The 17,121-nt window shown below is 31.6% G+C and overlaps 2 protein-coding genes across 3 annotated transcripts in view; both read right to left on the minus strand.

Moving 5' to 3' along the window:
• Window positions 1-12,005, minus strand: part of LOC123213518 (ADP-ribosylation factor GTPase-activating protein AGD4-like) — a 36,976-nt gene extending 24,971 nt beyond the window's left edge. Inside the window, exons 1-7 of one of the 2 annotated variants that reach the window (XM_044632971.1) lie at window positions 11,679-12,005; window positions 11,348-11,424; window positions 8,790-8,890; window positions 7,110-7,180; window positions 4,618-4,680; window positions 4,304-4,348; window positions 3,124-3,189 (exon numbers count right to left, since the gene is read on the minus strand). In XM_044632971.1, the coding sequence (XP_044488906.1) occupies window positions 3,124-3,189; window positions 4,304-4,348; window positions 4,618-4,680; window positions 7,110-7,180; window positions 8,790-8,890; window positions 11,348-11,424; window positions 11,679-11,726 (471 nt within the window). In that variant the 5' untranslated portion in view covers window positions 11,727-12,005. Of the gene's footprint in view, window positions 1-3,123; window positions 3,190-4,303; window positions 4,349-4,617; window positions 4,681-7,109; window positions 7,181-8,789; window positions 8,891-11,347; window positions 11,425-11,678 lie in introns of those variants that run through there. The other variant, XM_044632972.1, reaches the window with a different exon arrangement.
• Window positions 12,006-13,702: 1,697 nt separating this feature from the next.
• On the minus strand, window positions 13,703-15,419 carry LOC123213523 (pentatricopeptide repeat-containing protein At1g50270). Its single transcript, XM_044632978.1, has one exon. It carries the CDS (start codon window positions 15,331-15,333, stop codon window positions 13,762-13,764), a length of 1,572 nt encoding a protein of 523 aa, XP_044488913.1. The 5' UTR covers window positions 15,334-15,419; the 3' UTR covers window positions 13,703-13,761.
• Between the last annotated feature and the right edge of the window lie 1,702 nt (window positions 15,420-17,121).

Here is a 17,121-nt window from a genome sequence, read left to right on the forward strand (position 1 = left end):
TTTTCCACTATTCCTAATGTTTTTGGGGCTGAATGGTTTGTTTCTTTCATAAATATAAAGTGAGCTCAATTTTTCCCATCTTCTACAATATAAACCAAACACAATTCAATATTGCAATTATAAGATAATGCAAAATATCACCTCAATCAATCTTTAGCTTTTATTTTCAAGAAAATGATATAATTCATAAGTTGTCATGTGTCAACACACTAACAAAATAAGATTGTTGAACAAAAAATCGAACATCTTCTAACCATTACAAGAGCACTTCTACTTTAGAATAATGTTTCAAAACAATATTGCAGGGAAGCAGTTTTGACAACTACCCATCTTATAAATAAATAACCCTAAAAAAGTCTTGATTCCCAAAGTTCAGTACAACTCCTCACAAAATTCGTTCCCATCTTTAAGGTCTCTAGTAGTGTGGTCCCTAAAAACTTTGGTTTTGTGTCCTTTGTACACGTTCATTCTCAAACTAGAGGCAAACTTGACCCACAAACACTTAGATGCACCTTTGTTGGTTACTCTTCCACTCAAAAAGGTTCTAAGTGTTATCACTCTCAAACAAAGAAATTCTATGTTTCTATCGATATTACGTTAGAGAGGTATATTATTCTTGGAAAAGGTCAATTCATGTTCCTTGCCTGAATTTTCATAGTCCTTGATTCTAGTCTCTACTCTTATTGTGTCTCACACTGTTACTTTATCTAAGTCTGAATGTCCTACTCTACTCAAGTCTGAGTCTCTTAATGTTCTGACTTCTTCTAAGTCAATTTCTCACATTGATTCAAAAGAGTTGATAAAGGAAAAACAATTAGATACGACTCATTTACTACAGGTTTATTCAAAGAGAAAGATGTCAACTACTCAATCTAGGCAAGTTTAATTGCACAAATCTAGTCCGAATTTTGAAATTGTTAAAGTAAACATTGCTCCTAAATCTGATGAAATTAAAATTCTTGATCTAAATGATTTAGATGTTCCTATTACCATTAAGAAAAAATATCAGAACTTGCACCAAACATTTTTTACACTTGTTTTTTTACCCACAAACACTTGCCCCCCAACCACAAAGTTTTCCTGACCAACCTAAACACAATTCTCATACCTAAGACTTTATTCAAGGCACAAGATGACCAGAATTAGAAAGTTGTCATAAAAGTGGAGATGGAGGCTCTACAGAAAAAAAGGCATGAGTTGGTGAAGTTGTTGAGTGGAAAAAATAAAACTTGTAAGGTGTAGATAGGTGTTCATCACGAAGTATAAGTCAAATGACTCACTAGAACGATACAAGACAAGATTAGTGAAAAAGAGGTATAGTTAGACAAATGGAGTAGATTCTCTTGAAATATTTGCTCAATTAGCTAAGATGAATATTGTACGAGTGTTATTGTCTTTAGTTGCCAACCTAGATTTAAAACTATAATTTGATGTAAAAAATACATTCTTGCATGGTGATCCAAAGGAGAAAATTTACAGGGAAGTGCCACCAAGGAAGTTATACCTAGTATATGAGATATAGATAGAATCAAAGTGATCTTACCCTGTTTGTGAAACAATCAACTTCAAAGGGAGTAACAACAATACTAGTATATATGGATGATATTATAGTGATAGGGAATGAGGTAGATGGAATGGAGAACTTGAAGAAGTGATTAGTGAAAGAGTTCAAAATCAAAGAACTAGAGAGATTAAAGTATTTTTTGGAGATTGAAGTTGCACATTCTCGGCAAGAGACTTTTGTACACTTTTGGGAGGAACTCTTGTAAGATGGAACAATAAAAAGCAAAACATTATGACTCGATCAAGCGCAAAAGCCAAGTTTATATCAATGGTGTTGGAAACCTGTAGCTATTCTGGCTTAGAATAATCTTGGATGATTTGTAGATTAAATAAAAAGGTCCAACAACGCTTTATTGTGACAAAAAATCACCTATTAACATTGTTCATAAAATTGTACAACATAGGAAGACAAAACATGTCGAAGTGGATAATGGCTCAATATGCGTACCGTTTGTGTCTACTAGTGGTCAAGTTGCAATATTCTCACAAAAGGGTAGCCTAGTGCGGTTTGTTAGAAGACAAAGAGCAAGCTTGGAATGGAAGACATCCACTCACTAGTTTGAAGGGAAGTGTTGAAAAATACATTTTTCATGTTATCTAGGAAACCATAGATTATTACTATTTTGTTAGAGATTTAGTTTCAATTTTGTTATTCAGTTTATTTTCCTTTATTTTGCTTCCTATTTTTTGATCGAAAAGTCAATCAAATTAGTTCTTAGTTTTCAGTTGTATATTATACTATTAATTGAATATAAACCCGGATTAGTACTAAAGAATAACAAGATTGAATTTACCATTCAATTTGTATCAGGTTCAACAACTTTACTACTGCAACGCAGAAAAAAGATGTGCAAAGAAACACTGATTTCTCATCATAATATGGCTCTAAGATAATTATCTTTCTACAAATAAGTACTGATTAAAAAAGAGGATCACCCATTAATCTGACCTTTTTCTTTTGAACCAACTTGAAAATTATGAATACAAAAATCCTTGCAAATGATATGGGTGTTACTGCTTGCTTCTCATTAAAGGAAGCAAAGCAAATGAACAATTTTCCACTGAATTCAGCTACGTACTTTGAATATAAAGACATTATCTAAACTGCTTATTAAATAAATTCACAGTAAGGAAATTGAAGTATGCCAACGTTATGAACCAATGATATTTTGTTTCGTTGCACAAATTTTTAAGCCCCTATTTGTGTCAATTAGTGTCCAAAGGTGGTATTTTACAACTAAATTTAATTAATGGTGCAGTAAATATCAATTACGCTTGATGCATTAGACATTCAGAATTCAAATGTTGAACCTCAAAGATAAATTATCCAAATCCTGCTTGGGTAATGTTTGTCCCAAAAACTTAACAAGGAAACAATCTTAGTATATGCATTAAGCCCACTCAAGCTAGACACACAGTTACGTAGTGCCAATCAACATTAAAATGATATAATAAATAGAAGGAAGAGCTCAATCCACAAAGAAGCTAATAATAAACATGCAACTCCAACTCAATAAAACATAATAAAAGTGAACTACCAAAGAATTTTTAAAAAGTTACCTCTTCTAGTTCAGCAACAATATCATCTCGTGTACTCTTTTTCAACGACACAAACTTTTCCCGTGCCTAGATATCAGTAATATTGAATAGAGTGTAAAAAATGCTCATACAATCAAAAGAAACAAATATGTTATAATTAAAAAATGATATAATTCCAAAAATCTACTGCAACAAATTTGGAATTGTTTTCGTGTAATAATAATGAATTCAACATTTCAGTGTTCTATCTAAATCGCCACCATTTTTTTTTTGTACAAAAAAATATCTTCATGAATGTCTGCAACCCTATATTTAAGGCTCCACAAACTTGCCATGACGTGTGATGCACAATACAGTCATAAGAAGTTGTCAAATTGCTGGAAAATGAGTAATGCAGTCATGGGTAGTTCACTTTCTTTAATTATTCTTACCTTCTCTGAGCTATCATAAGAATAGTGAAAGAATATTCATCTAGCAATGTACAGAAGAGCTCATAATCATATTCTATGACACTACCTTATGCAATCACTAAAAGAATATTGGGAAAGAAAATTAACTAATAAGAAAGCCAAACAGTCAAATTAGAAAATATGAAAAGGAGTTTTGAAACAAAGTAAACCTTGATTTTTGAAAGACATCAGTAAATGAAGTGTTGGAGAAATGTAAGGGCTTTAAATACATTATAGGGAGGTCAAAAGTTCTCCACAATATTGTAGTAGACTATTGCTTAAAAGATGGGCAATTGTCAACCATGAAATCATATTCAATAAAACAATTTATACACACTTTGAAGTACATAATTAGATATATAAATGATGTGTTATCATGTGATTGGGTGATTCTGAATTAAAGATAAAATAACATCCAACCACATAATGACATATCATTTGTATACCTAAATATTTACTAAAAAATATGTACATATAACATTACCCAATTAGATTTTCAACAAATTAAATGTTAGTATTTTCTCTAGAGTCTTAATTTTTAATTGGTTTGATTTTCCCTTGATTTCTCCAATGAAATCTTGGCTCCAATGGTGTCTGGAGTAATTTCAGTTCTAGTCCTCTGAATCCAGAAGACTTCACAGAGTTTTCCCCTCAATATCATCACAACGATACTAACAAATAAAAAGACACAATAGTAAAGAATAAAATGTCTAGATTTCACTGACAAAAGACAACTTTTAGCATTTTCAGACCTGATCATAAGCATGTCTAGATTTGTCAAAGCGCTGGCGGGATTCCTACAAAAGCATATCAGAATAAGTTATAGGAATTGTCCCAGGACTCAACTGTAATACTACCTAAAAACAATATAGTTGGTGTAGGAGTAATCTAATTTCTCACATTAAATCATTTCATAGCAAACCAAAATACAAAAAAAAGTATCATTTACTAAGAGCTCTAGAAGTGCACCAAATAAAAAGTAAAAGCTTGAAAAGTATATGTAGTTCTCTTAATAATACCCATTTAGGTGATGTACTGTAACAGCTACCGCGAAACAGAAAAGTACCTTTGCAGCTTGTAGATCAACATTTACAAAGTGCATCAGCCGATCAACTAACACATGCTCAACCTATGACAGGAAATTTGCCACAAGTCAATAAAAATGTCAATCATCTGAATCAAATCATTTATAATGGCAAGAGAACATATAGGTTGAGCCATAGATTTCAAACATTCTTAAGTACATCTGAAGTTACTCATTTAATTCTTAACTGGGTGCGATTGGCCAACAATAATGTTGATTGAGATTTCTTGGATGTTTAGGCAAAAATGGATGAAGGGCTTCATAAATACTATCACTATCTCTATCTTCCAAGAGAAAGACCTAGAAGTGTGACTAAGGGTTCAACAGGGCCTAGAAAAGGTTAGCCTCTCTCGCTGTTCCTAATCAATTTAGTGGTTGATACTTTTAGCAAACTTGTTGATAGAGCTAAAGATATTAATTTAGTAGAGGGTTTTGTTTCACTGTCACTTGAAATTAGTTGATCACAGTACCTTTTTCAGTCAGCTGAAGAAGCAAAAGTTTATCAACCTTCTTAAAGCAATACACTTGTTCTACGCTTTTTCTGATATGAAACTCAATTTAAAGACACATGTTCTCTCAAACATAAATTTGCAAGAGTGAAAACCTTTTTTTTTTTTCATCTTCTACTGGCTTTGAAGTGTAAGGTTGGCCTGTGAAATATCTTGGATTAACTTTTACATGAAACTATATAGCATTGATCTTTTGGAATCCAATCTTAGAGAAGGCAGAGAAGAGACTAGTTAGCAGGAAGAAAGCTTATATGGCAGAAGGAAAGTTTAGCTGGAAAAAAAAAAAGAAAGCTCACTTTTCTAGAGAAGGGTGATTTACTTTTATACTATCTATTTTGTCTAGCCTTCCTACATATTCTATGTTTGTATATTAGAATCTTGCTTTGTTGCTAAAAGGTTAGAAAGCACCATGAGAGAGTTTCTTTGGTAGGGTTTTGGAAGGAAAATAAGTTTCATAATTATAATATTGTGGATAACTTCAGAGGAACTTCTACTCCTGAATAGTAGAGTCCTTTAGCAATTAATTGGTCTAATGCCATAGAGTGAACTTCTTATTAATTTATTTTAAAGAATCTCACTTGTACAAAGGGTAATATTAATTAAGAGCAGACATTTCTGTGCTTTGAACCTGTGATGATCAAGATGGTTAAGAAACAGCCTAAAATTATAGTTAATGACAAGAAATCATAAAATAGAGATACAGGGTAAAGGAAGAAAAAATTAAACATGACAAGTAATCACACACTTTCCACCCCAAGAAATGTGTCTTTCTACATGGCACTTATGCGTAAACTAAGGGTTGTACGTGAGCAAATTATTCCCTTCTTACTTTAATAAAAAGTAACCCTTTGGAGGAAATGAAAGATGACAAGAGGATTTGGAGGCTAGATTACTTAGGATGTTTTTCCAGAAAATCATTCATTAATTGGCTGGTTGATGATAATTCTTGGGCTAAATTTCGGCTGAGAGAGTTTATTTGGAAATCAGGAAATCTAAATGTCCTTCTAAAGTTCAACTTTTGTCATGGTTGGTTGTTCGTGCAAAGATTAAATTCTTTAAGCTACATAATCTAGTTGGTTTGAGATTTCGCTATATCCAAATTAGTACGTCATGTGTAAAAAGAAAACAGAAGGCATTAACCATTTGATTCTTCATGCTTCTGCAGCTTTAAAATTATGGTTCCTATGTTTTAGAAGCCCAATGGATAAGGTTATTCCAAAGTAATGAAAGTTTTGCCCTGCAGAGATGTATTTTGACAGAATTCTAGTAGTATTTAGATAGAAAGAAATACACGAATGTTTTAAGAAGATAAAAATGATGCTTAAGATATGCCACGGGAGAGAGTTCATCTTCTTGTTTCTCTGTGGGCATCAGTTACAAAGCATTTAAAGGTTTTTTTCCCCTTTGTCCAATGGGATTGGGCAACGGTAATGTCATAAATTTCTAATTACCTATTTGAGAGTTGTCTTCTAAATAAATTATTGATTCATTGTCTTTCTTTTAATTTCTGGATTTTTGGTCCACTTCTTGAAATCTAATTTTATCTTTAATACATTTTATATTGTCTTAGCAAAAGACAATGATGGTAAGTGATGATCATCCCAAGTAGAATAATCCATCAATTTAGACTAGAAATTACAGATACTGTTCGTGATGTGCAGCAACATCTGCGGGTAAAATGTGGGTATTCCAAGAAACTTATTTAATTAACCAATGCTATTATATAAAGTTGTAACCATGTTTCAGAAAGGGAAAAAAGAAGGAAAAGATTTCATTATCAGATCAATGAATTATTAGCAAATAAGAAGTTTAACTCGTAATTCTTAGTTAATGGAGTTTCTATAAGAATAAAACCAAGCCAGTTTGGATGTGTAATACATAGACATAGCTTAAAGAATGATATGCTTCATAGACCATCCCTTACATGAATAAGAAACCCCCACAGATTCCAATTTAAGCACTCACCTGGGAACGAAGAAACTCTTTATATGTAACAAGCTCACGAAATGCATTGATAAACTTGGATATAACTGGACCTGAGGAATTGAACCACATAAGAAGCAAATTACTTCATAAAATATCCATATGGATGATAATAAACTCAAAAACGAACAAAAGGTAGAATTTTCTATCTCTCAGCATTATCTTATGCAAAACTTCTTTAAACATGACTGTTGACTTAGAAGATGATAGATAACTTAAAACTGGAATCCACTATCATTGCCTTTCTTTCTATGTTAAGATATAATGTATAAAGAAGATATGATAGAGAGTACATATTCAAAGGTAGTCACAGAAAAATATATGCAAAAACTGTACTTATAAAACAAAAATATAACTTCCATCAAAGCAAGATGATAAATATAACTAAGAGTAGTAATCTTAGGACCACCATAAATCTTGTTTGACAGAAGTTTGACGCTTCAAAATCTAGAACCAAAAATTAAAATAGAAACAAATTAAAAAAGAGAGAACGAGGAAGAAAATAACAACTAGAAACAAATTAAATAAAAAGAGGATATGGGAGGAAAGAACAAAAGTTTGATAGGGGAGGAATAGAAACAAAGATAAGAGAATAAAAAGATTATGCTCTCAAAATCAAATTTAAACCTAGAAAAAACTTAAAGACTTATTTGTAAAGTCCTGCCAAAATTTTTTAAAAAATAAATTCAAATATAATAGCACATTTGTATCAATTACGAAACCAAATCCTACTGAAACAAGCTCTAAATATCCTCAAAAAGTTAATCATAAATCTTTTAGTCTCATTCTCAAACACAAAAACCCCAAAATCCTTTTTTTTTTTTTTTTTTTGTAATCCTTGCTTTACGAATGCAAGAAAGAAAATGCAAGGGATATACTAAAACCTACTCTATCAACATTCATTTTCAGGCTAAATCACCATAGAAGGCATAACATGGAAAATGTCAAAAAAATGGAAAATAGAGAATCACATCTCCCAAGCAGCCAAATAATAAACTAAAAGATCTCTTATTGTCTAACCATCCTTATGGCATTTACTGCAGTAACACACTCTTATAAGTTTTTTATTTTGATCAGATTCTCAGTCATAATATGACAAGAATGAAGAATCAAATTGTTTTGATAAAAAATACAAGACAACTAATAACCCAACACACCAGATATTCCTAAATTTTAGCATATACAATAGAAAATAGAGGAGCACAGATTTAAAGGAAATAATACCCTTTTCAATCTTTTTATAAGAAGCAGAAGCTACAAATCTATTAACTGTACTATTGGTATATCTTAGTTCAAGTGAACCAAAGGAATGATGAAGGGAAAAAGAAAAAGGTGATATACCTAAAACAAACACAAAAAACATATTAAAACACATGGTAATCAATATAAAAAGAAAAAAATCCCTTAAATCGTTTGTAATAAAGTCCACAATAACAATAACAGGAGCTTTAGATAAAGAAAGTTTGGTTAGAATGGTTGGCCATTCACTGAGGATGAATATCAATATAAGACTTCTTAACAGAGCCATCCAATACGAAACAGCTAGTTACAATAACATGAATCTTATATTTCACTATTCTCCAACAGAAAATCATAAAGCTAATATAATCAAGAACCAAAAACCAATTATCAAACTATGTGCAATTTGAAGACTCAACAAACCTCCAATGGAAATGCTAACTGGATCATCTTTTCCACCACCAAATGCCTCTAAGGAATCTGCAAATGTTGTGTCCCCATTACATGCTATTTCAAGAGCTTCCCTATAAAATTATTGAAAAAAAAAGTTGGTAGAATTGCATCCTTATGTTGATAGTGTGAATAAAGACATGAAAATGTCACAGATTATTCCTTAGAAAATACCTAACAAAAATTGTATTCATTCTAACATACAAGATATAATTTAAACATGTATGTCCAAGTTGAAGATTGTATAGGGATCATAATACAGGGCTCACTCTCCTATTTAGGATTGTGTGAGACTTAGAGATTCATAGAGTTTCTCAATAAATCATTGGCATATATCAAATAAGTTTACCAAGTGCTAACTTTTATATAATGGTTGTTTTTCAAAATCTTTAACATGGAGATTATGAATTTTGGAAATGGACCAGTAGGAGTGCATCGGAAGTCATGTATAAAAAATGATTTTGTGTTTTTAAATTTAAGAACAAAAAGAAAAGAAGAGAAAACGATAAACATGTTTGGTACCATTTCTAAAGTTTCTGAAACACAAAATAAGAAATCATTTTTCTAATTTTTGTAAAGGAATTAAGTGATTTCCTATTTTCACAAATTCATTCACAGAAAGCATTTCTGAGTTATTTAATATATTCATTGTTTATTTAAAAGTAACTGTAATTCAACTTTCAATAGTTTTAAGAACAATAATAAGGAATTAAAAAAACAATGTAAAACACTTAGCTTTCTTATTTCCATAAAACTCCATAAACATGTTTCTTTGTGTTGCACTGTAAAAACATTATATTCAGATAACGATCTTGTAGGCATTCTTAAATCTTGAATTCAGTTTCTTCTTCTCATTTTTCCAAGCAAGATCTAGAAAACACTACTAGACAAGCTGGAAGCATTTTTCTACAGCAAGGGAGTACTCAAAATATCAAGGAGCCATCTACATGATTTCAATATGTGGAGAATTTAACCTAGCTTCCATTTTTAGGTTAATTTGCTTCATAAGTCTTCAACAACTATGTTGACCACATGGTTTAATTATCAAAGATTTTTTGGGCAAAATACATAAACCTTATTCAGGTTATTTCCCATTTAATCAAGAGGATTCTGCCCATTTTCCCAGATCAATTCCCACCAAAGTATCAGCTCCTTAATTAAGCTTTCAACTTGGCCAACACATACAAACAACTTATTCTTCTCTATTTTTTTTTCTTCAGTACACGAGGTTAAAACAGAAATCCACTCACACAAATCTGGAAACTAGCATAAATAAAACATGAAATATGAGAAGAAAAACCCATAAAAAGATTTACATGACCTTTTAAAGTAATGCTATACTTACAAAGTCTATATCTAACTTTGTGTCTCAAGTCAAGTGGCAGCTAATATGTAACGATTGTATCATTCATCATATAATCCCATCATCACTAAAGATGAATTCAAAACAAGCCAAGTTCAAACAAGGGTCAACTTAAATCTAGAATGCTCAACTCAAGCTAGTGAAACAATGTCGCTCGAGGGATCAACAATGTCTCCAAATGGATGAACAGTGTCACCATTGAACCCTCAAACTCAAGTTGGAGCTCTAGCTTGAGTTCAGCACATTTGAGCCGAACATGGATTCAAGCCTAAGTCAGCTCAATTTGGCTCAAATCTATCCCTAATCATCACTAGAGATAACAATTTTGGCTTAAATTTAGGATCTTCGATCCTAACGAGGAGGAGACTTTCCAATAAAAATGGAGAACGAGACAAAGACGAAAAATATCTCTACAATGAGGACAAAGATACATGTGTTACGTCCTCTCCCCGCTCCGTTCCACCCTAACCCATTATATTAATATTTTTATTTAAAATATTAATATATCCTTAAAATTTTAAATTATTTATATTTTTTAAATTTATTCATTTTTTTATGGTGCATATTATGATAGTTAACATGTATTATTTATGACATTTGAAATAAATTTATCTTAATTTTAGTTAATTTTGTTATTTAATATATTTCATTTGTACTTATAAGGTATGCGAAGAGGATTTTTCTCCGCAGGTATAAAGACAATGAAGGGATTTTTCTCCTAGGGTAGGGGATAGAGAAGATATTTTTTCCAGTGAGAAGGGAATAAAGAATCTTTGTCATCTCCATAACAAGAGTAGGATCACAGTCGGGGAATAGAGTATTCGGTCCCACTTCTCCTTATTATCATCCCTAATCATCACTATGATATTAACAAATTGGTTGTCACATCACTTGGTGGATTCAAAATATTGCTACTCTTAAAAAGTTTATATCCCAACATTGTATCTCATAAGGTGGTAAATGATTTGTCATGGTTATATCACTCACAAAAGCATCTAATCATTAACATGAAGTTGAGTAATATAATGCCAATCACTTGACATAATTACCAGAGAACTTTATACATGTAGTAACAAAATAATTGAGTTGAATTCTAGGAGAACGTTCAGCAATCATAACAGTGAATTAGTAAAATAAATAAAATAAACTAAAACGGAGTTTCACGTACGTAAATTTTTTGCAGCCTCTGTAAAGACTTTGGCATCGATCTTTTAACTCGTCAGCTGTCTCTTCCAGAGAAAATAACTGCCCATTAACAGAAAACACATGAATAAGCACAATCCCTACCCCTACCTCAACTTTAACAACACGCATACTATTCAATCAACTAGTTAAAACATATTTAGCCAATTAACATAATATTACACCAATCACTGTTATAAAATAGGAGTGCGAGCTCGAACTAAGTCATTTCTCACAAAAATAAAAGAAATTCGACAATTTTATATTCAGTAAATTTTCAATAAGAAAAAGAATTCGAGCTAATCAGCGCATTTCACCTGCTTTTGAAACATTGGAGAATCCTCAAGCTTGATGAAGGCAGCCATTGTGGAGATAAAAATACAACTTCCTCTCTTAGATCAAGGAAATGTAACGAAGTGGAGGCTTGGGTAGATCGAAACCGAATCGTGAGTCCTCTCGAGATAACAGGAACAAAATCACATGCAGGGTGGGCTAGTAAGCATTGACCTAACTCTCCATCTAATTTCGATAGCAAGAACGGGTTGGTGTTGGATTACAGTCAGTTGGAAGAGGGTCTGAAGCTTGGCTCCTCTGTCCCAGACGTAATTTTGATTTTTAAAACGAGAAAAAACTTAAAAAAAAAACCACTTCTTTCTGTTTTATTGATATAAAAACCAAAAAAAAATGAAATAAGAAAAAATAGGGTATATTAATAAAATACAGTTTTTTTTATTTTTAACACTAGGGTTATATTTAGTACCACTCCTTTTTTGAACTTACCGAAATACCCCTCCGCCCGCCTTTCGTGAAAACAAGAAACACAAAAATAACTTAGTCCCAAGTGGAATCCCAATGTAATCGCTTTATCTTCTTACCGGTCTTGGGCCGATTTTTTAAAAAATTATCCATCCCATAATCTCCAAAGGCCCTTTGATTCAGGACTCTTTTTTTTGTTAATAGGCAATATATTTTTTTATTACTAGTGTAAGGTGTATTTCAATATTTTTTCTATTATTAAAATAATGTGATAGTTAATATAAGAGGTTATTTGATTATCAGCTTAACTTAAGAACGATAACTTAACCTTAAATATCGAATCCATGTTTTAATCTATACGGAGAGGAGATTCTTTGAAATAAACACAACTGAGATAAAAACAATCCCCCATAAATAAGAACGAGGATAAGGTTTAGATTTAAGACAGAAAAAATTTAGAATTTGGGATTTAATGTTAAAGTTTAGGATATAGAGTTAGAGTTTATGGTTTAAAGTTTAAGATAAAAGTTTAGGATTTAATAAAGTTGTGTTACGATTAATATTAAAGGACAATGTTTACAATTAAAGTTTTATTGCCTCAATTAACTACATTTTGAATTGTTTAGATTCTCAAAATGTAAAGAATTACATAACTAAGTAAAACATTTGCCTCGTACAATTAACTTCTTGTACAATACATTAGGAATAATAACAATTGACATTTTTAGAATCCCAACCATGACGTGAAGAACATCAACTGCTGCCGGAAGAGCGAACAGCACCGCTTCTCTTTAAAATCCTAGACAACACAGAACTTGTTATTGGAGTTAGAACATGTATTATGACTCGACAATTCGCCTAACTTTTCTATAATCTATGACGATGGTCTGGGTTGCCACATGGAAGATAATTGAATTTTGACACTAAAATTGTTTTTGCCTGTAGGACTCTAGGAAACATTGAACAAATTGTCAAAGTCGAAGTCTTTTTTGACTAAGATATCATTTCATGAGCCCGATCAAAGACACCCCAACTCTTATATCCATATATGCAATCCTCAATGGTTACCCTCTTTATATAGATTTTAAACTTCAATATTAACTCCCATGGGAGAATGATATTGTTCCCTGTACAAAAGTTCAGAAGGGATTCAACTCATACTTATTCCCTCAATACGCAAGTATTCCTAACTATCATATATATGTGCTTTAGAAATAATATTTTAAGATATTTATCTTGATTTTAGAAAAGCCATCAAAAACAGATAAACAAGTTGTATCATCTTCTTTGCAACGACTATAATACAAACAAAATCATTACAATCTTTTATTTATAAGACATTGATGACATTTTTGGGTTTCAAGATAATATAGGTAATATTTCATCTAAGGTCACTATGTAGACGCTCACTCAATAGTTCTACTATTCTATCATACATCAAGACCTGATGAATTATTACCATTTTTTGTTTTACTTTCACATAATTTATAGTATTATCCTCTATCATCATCTATTGACTTTTGTATCTAATCAACCTAATGATATTCAATACACTTGCAGAGCCGCCTGGCCGAAGCATGAAATCTCCAGTCCAGGACTTTGGCTGGCCAAATGAATTCCAGTAAATGTGATGCATTAATTGTCTCAACAAGCATCCATATCAAAGGCTAGTAAGTTAGAATCTGGAACATAACCAGCAATTTTTAATTGTACAGTAATACAATCCAACATCTTATATGAATCATTAGACTCGGAATGTAATCTACCAAGGGAAATGAACTCATGAACTACACCATTCACTTGTATCCAACTACGGCCGGGAGTCTTCTTCACCCCTTTCCTTTTCATCAGTTTCCTCAAATGAGCACCTGCATCCCATCTTTTACATTTTGAATACAAGTTTGCCAGAAGCGCGTATCTACCACTATGATCGGGCTGTAACTTGATTAAATGGTTCCCTATGTATTCTCCTAGCTGGAAGGCTTTGTAATTCATACAGGAACCAAATAGAGCTCCCCATACACCAGGAGTAGGCTCCATTGGCATGTCTTCAATCAACTTCATTGCTTCCTCCACATACCCTGCTCTGCCAAGTATATCGACCATGCAACCGTAGTGATTTATATTAGGCTCCACACCATAATCATCTCTCATTGATTTAAACACTTTGCGCCCCTCCTCTACAATTCCAGCATGAGAACAAGCGCTCAGGACACCAATAAAGGTGACTTCATTTGGATGAACCCCATTCCTTACCATGCTCTGAAAGAGACTCAAGCAACTGACTACATCACCATGTACTGCCAACCCGTTAATCATGGCAGTCCAAACATACACATTCTTATTCTTTTCTTGTAAATTGTTAAAAACCATTAAAGCTTCTTCCACCCACCCACACTTTGAATACATATCTATCAAGGCTGTTGCTAGTATTGATGAATTGATATGTAATTCACTTGTATTCCTATTTATATACCCATGAATCCAACTTCCTTGATCAAAAGCACCTAGCTGCGCACAAGCAGTGAGAACACTAGTCAACGTAGATTCATTAGGTTTAACATCATCCTCCATTAACATTTCTTGAAACAAATGCAATGCATCCTTGAACCTATCGTTTAACACATAGCCTGATATCATTGTACTCCAAGAAACCACATTTCTACTCGGCATCTCATTAAAAACTTTACGAGCATCATCACAATATCCACACTTTGAGTACATATCAACAAGAACACTATTAATATAAATATCCACTTGCACTCTTCCTGTTTCTACATAAAACCCATGAATCCACCTTCCAAACCAAACATCACCCACCATTCCGGCTGCATTAAGAACACTCGCTATACTCTTTTCATCGATTCTCACATCCATTGATCTCATCCCCAGGAAGCACTGCAATCCCTCAACACTACAACCATTTTTAATGTAGCTATTCATCATTGCCGTCCAACAAACCACGTCCTTCACTGAACTTTCATCAAACAATTTGCGCGCGAATTTGAGATATCCACAATTACCGAAACAAACAATCAATGAGTTACGAATAAATGGATCAGAATCAAAACCAAACTTGATAATATGAGCGTAAAACTGAAATGGGTTTAGTTTTTTGTTTTCGGACTTGGAAAACGCCTTGAGAAGCAAGTGAAAGGCATGCTTGCTTGGAACCACGCCGCTTCGACACATACTAACATAGCCAGTGATAGACATTGAGATTGGGAATTAGAAGAGAAGCCCTCTCTGGTGATTTTGTTTCATAGGTTGGCGTTTCTTCGGCAAGAAATGAATCAATCCTCTCAAATTGCTTGATATACCGTATAATAACCATCAATAAAATTAGGAATTATACATTTATATCTATTATCTTGTAATAAAATAATTTTAAATTAAAAATAAAATAATATTTAATTATACGATAATATATATAAATATATTTATTTATATACATAAAGTGGATACATATAATATTGTTTAATAACCGCTACTTAAAAGTTTGTTTGTAATGAAGTGTTTATTTTTTTTAAATAAAGAATCTCATTCGAGTTAAATTATTATTTTTAAGATCAAACTAATCATATCAAATAAAGCAAATCTTAGAGGTGTTCAAAACTAATTAACTTAACTGCTTTACCAATTTTTTGAACCGAACCAAATTTTCAATTTGGAAAGAATTATGAACCAAAACCGAACCGATTTAAAGATTAACCTACTTTGAATCAAACTGAAAATATCAATTAACCGAACCAAATTTTTGATTAACCAATTTTTGAACCGAATTTCAAAAAATTATCATATTTTATTATTTTTCTAATTTTTTGAAAATATATTCAATATTCTATTAATATTTTATTCAATTTTTTTTAAACCGGTTCGATTCAGTTAACCAATTTTGAAAATTAGGCAAACCGATAACCAAACCGAAAATTCAATTTTTATATATTTTTGAACTGATATCCAAACTGATTTTTCGAATAACCTATTTTTTGGTTCGGTTTTTGGTTTAAAAATCGGTTCGATTTGGTTATCGGATAATTTTGAACACCCGTAGCGAATCTCATGTCCAATAAATTGTTACTTTTAAGATTGAACTAATCACACTGAACAATACAATTATCGCATTTAATGATCGATCCCTAACCAAGTAAATCAAGAGTTTAACTGAATTAATTACATTAAACAAGACAAACATCAAGTCTAACGGATTGTCACTTTTAAGACCAAACTAATCATACCAAACAAAACAATCCTCGACTCCAATGATCGACCTTGTAACCAAGTAAGTCAAAAATTTGATTTTGATATGTCATCAAAGGAAACGAACTCATAATCTTTCATACATGAAACCTTCTCTTTTATCACTCAAACTAATCTTAAGTAATGTAGTGTTTTTTCAATAGTATTAAAAATCATTTTTTTTTACTATTGTTATCTTGTTTAATTAATTTAATAATAATAAAATTATATACATAATTTTATATATAAATAATGATATATCAAATTATATTGATATGAATACAATTTGGATTAAAGGCTGACATAAATTTTTGATCTAGACACTTGGACTTGACCTGGACCTTTAATTGGGAAAGCTGGACTAAATTTTCTACTCCTAAGACTAAAAAAAGACTATTTTTCACCTCAGGTTTGATGATATAAAGAAGGAGAAAGGATTTATTCTCTTACAAAGTTTAGTGTTTTTTTTAAATTTTTATCAAATAACTTTAAAAATCATAAATATCAAATATTTTTGTGTATTTAAGTTTTTTAAAATTAATAAAAAAAATTTAATAAAACACTAAACTTTAGGTGGGAAAAAGTCATTTGGCTTATAAAAAAAGGATAAGCATTTGAGCGACTCTAAATCTCAAAAAATAGTTTGAATGGTAAAGAAGAGAAATCTGACACATTAGAGTAAATGTTAGGTCTAGATATGATCAAAGTTGGTTTGGTCTAGATAATCGATTCAATTTGACTCAAATTTATTTAATTCAAATTTAA

Source organism: Mangifera indica, chromosome 4 (assembly GCF_011075055.1).
Source record: "Mangifera indica cultivar Alphonso chromosome 4, CATAS_Mindica_2.1, whole genome shotgun sequence".
Classification (NCBI taxonomy): Eukaryota; Viridiplantae; Streptophyta; class Magnoliopsida; order Sapindales; family Anacardiaceae; genus Mangifera; species Mangifera indica.

Coding starts and splice junctions, on each gene's coding strand:
- LOC123213523 (XM_044632978.1), bottom strand. CDS start 15,333: ATGTCTATCACTGGCTATGTTAGTATGTGTCGAAGCGGCGTGGTTCCA.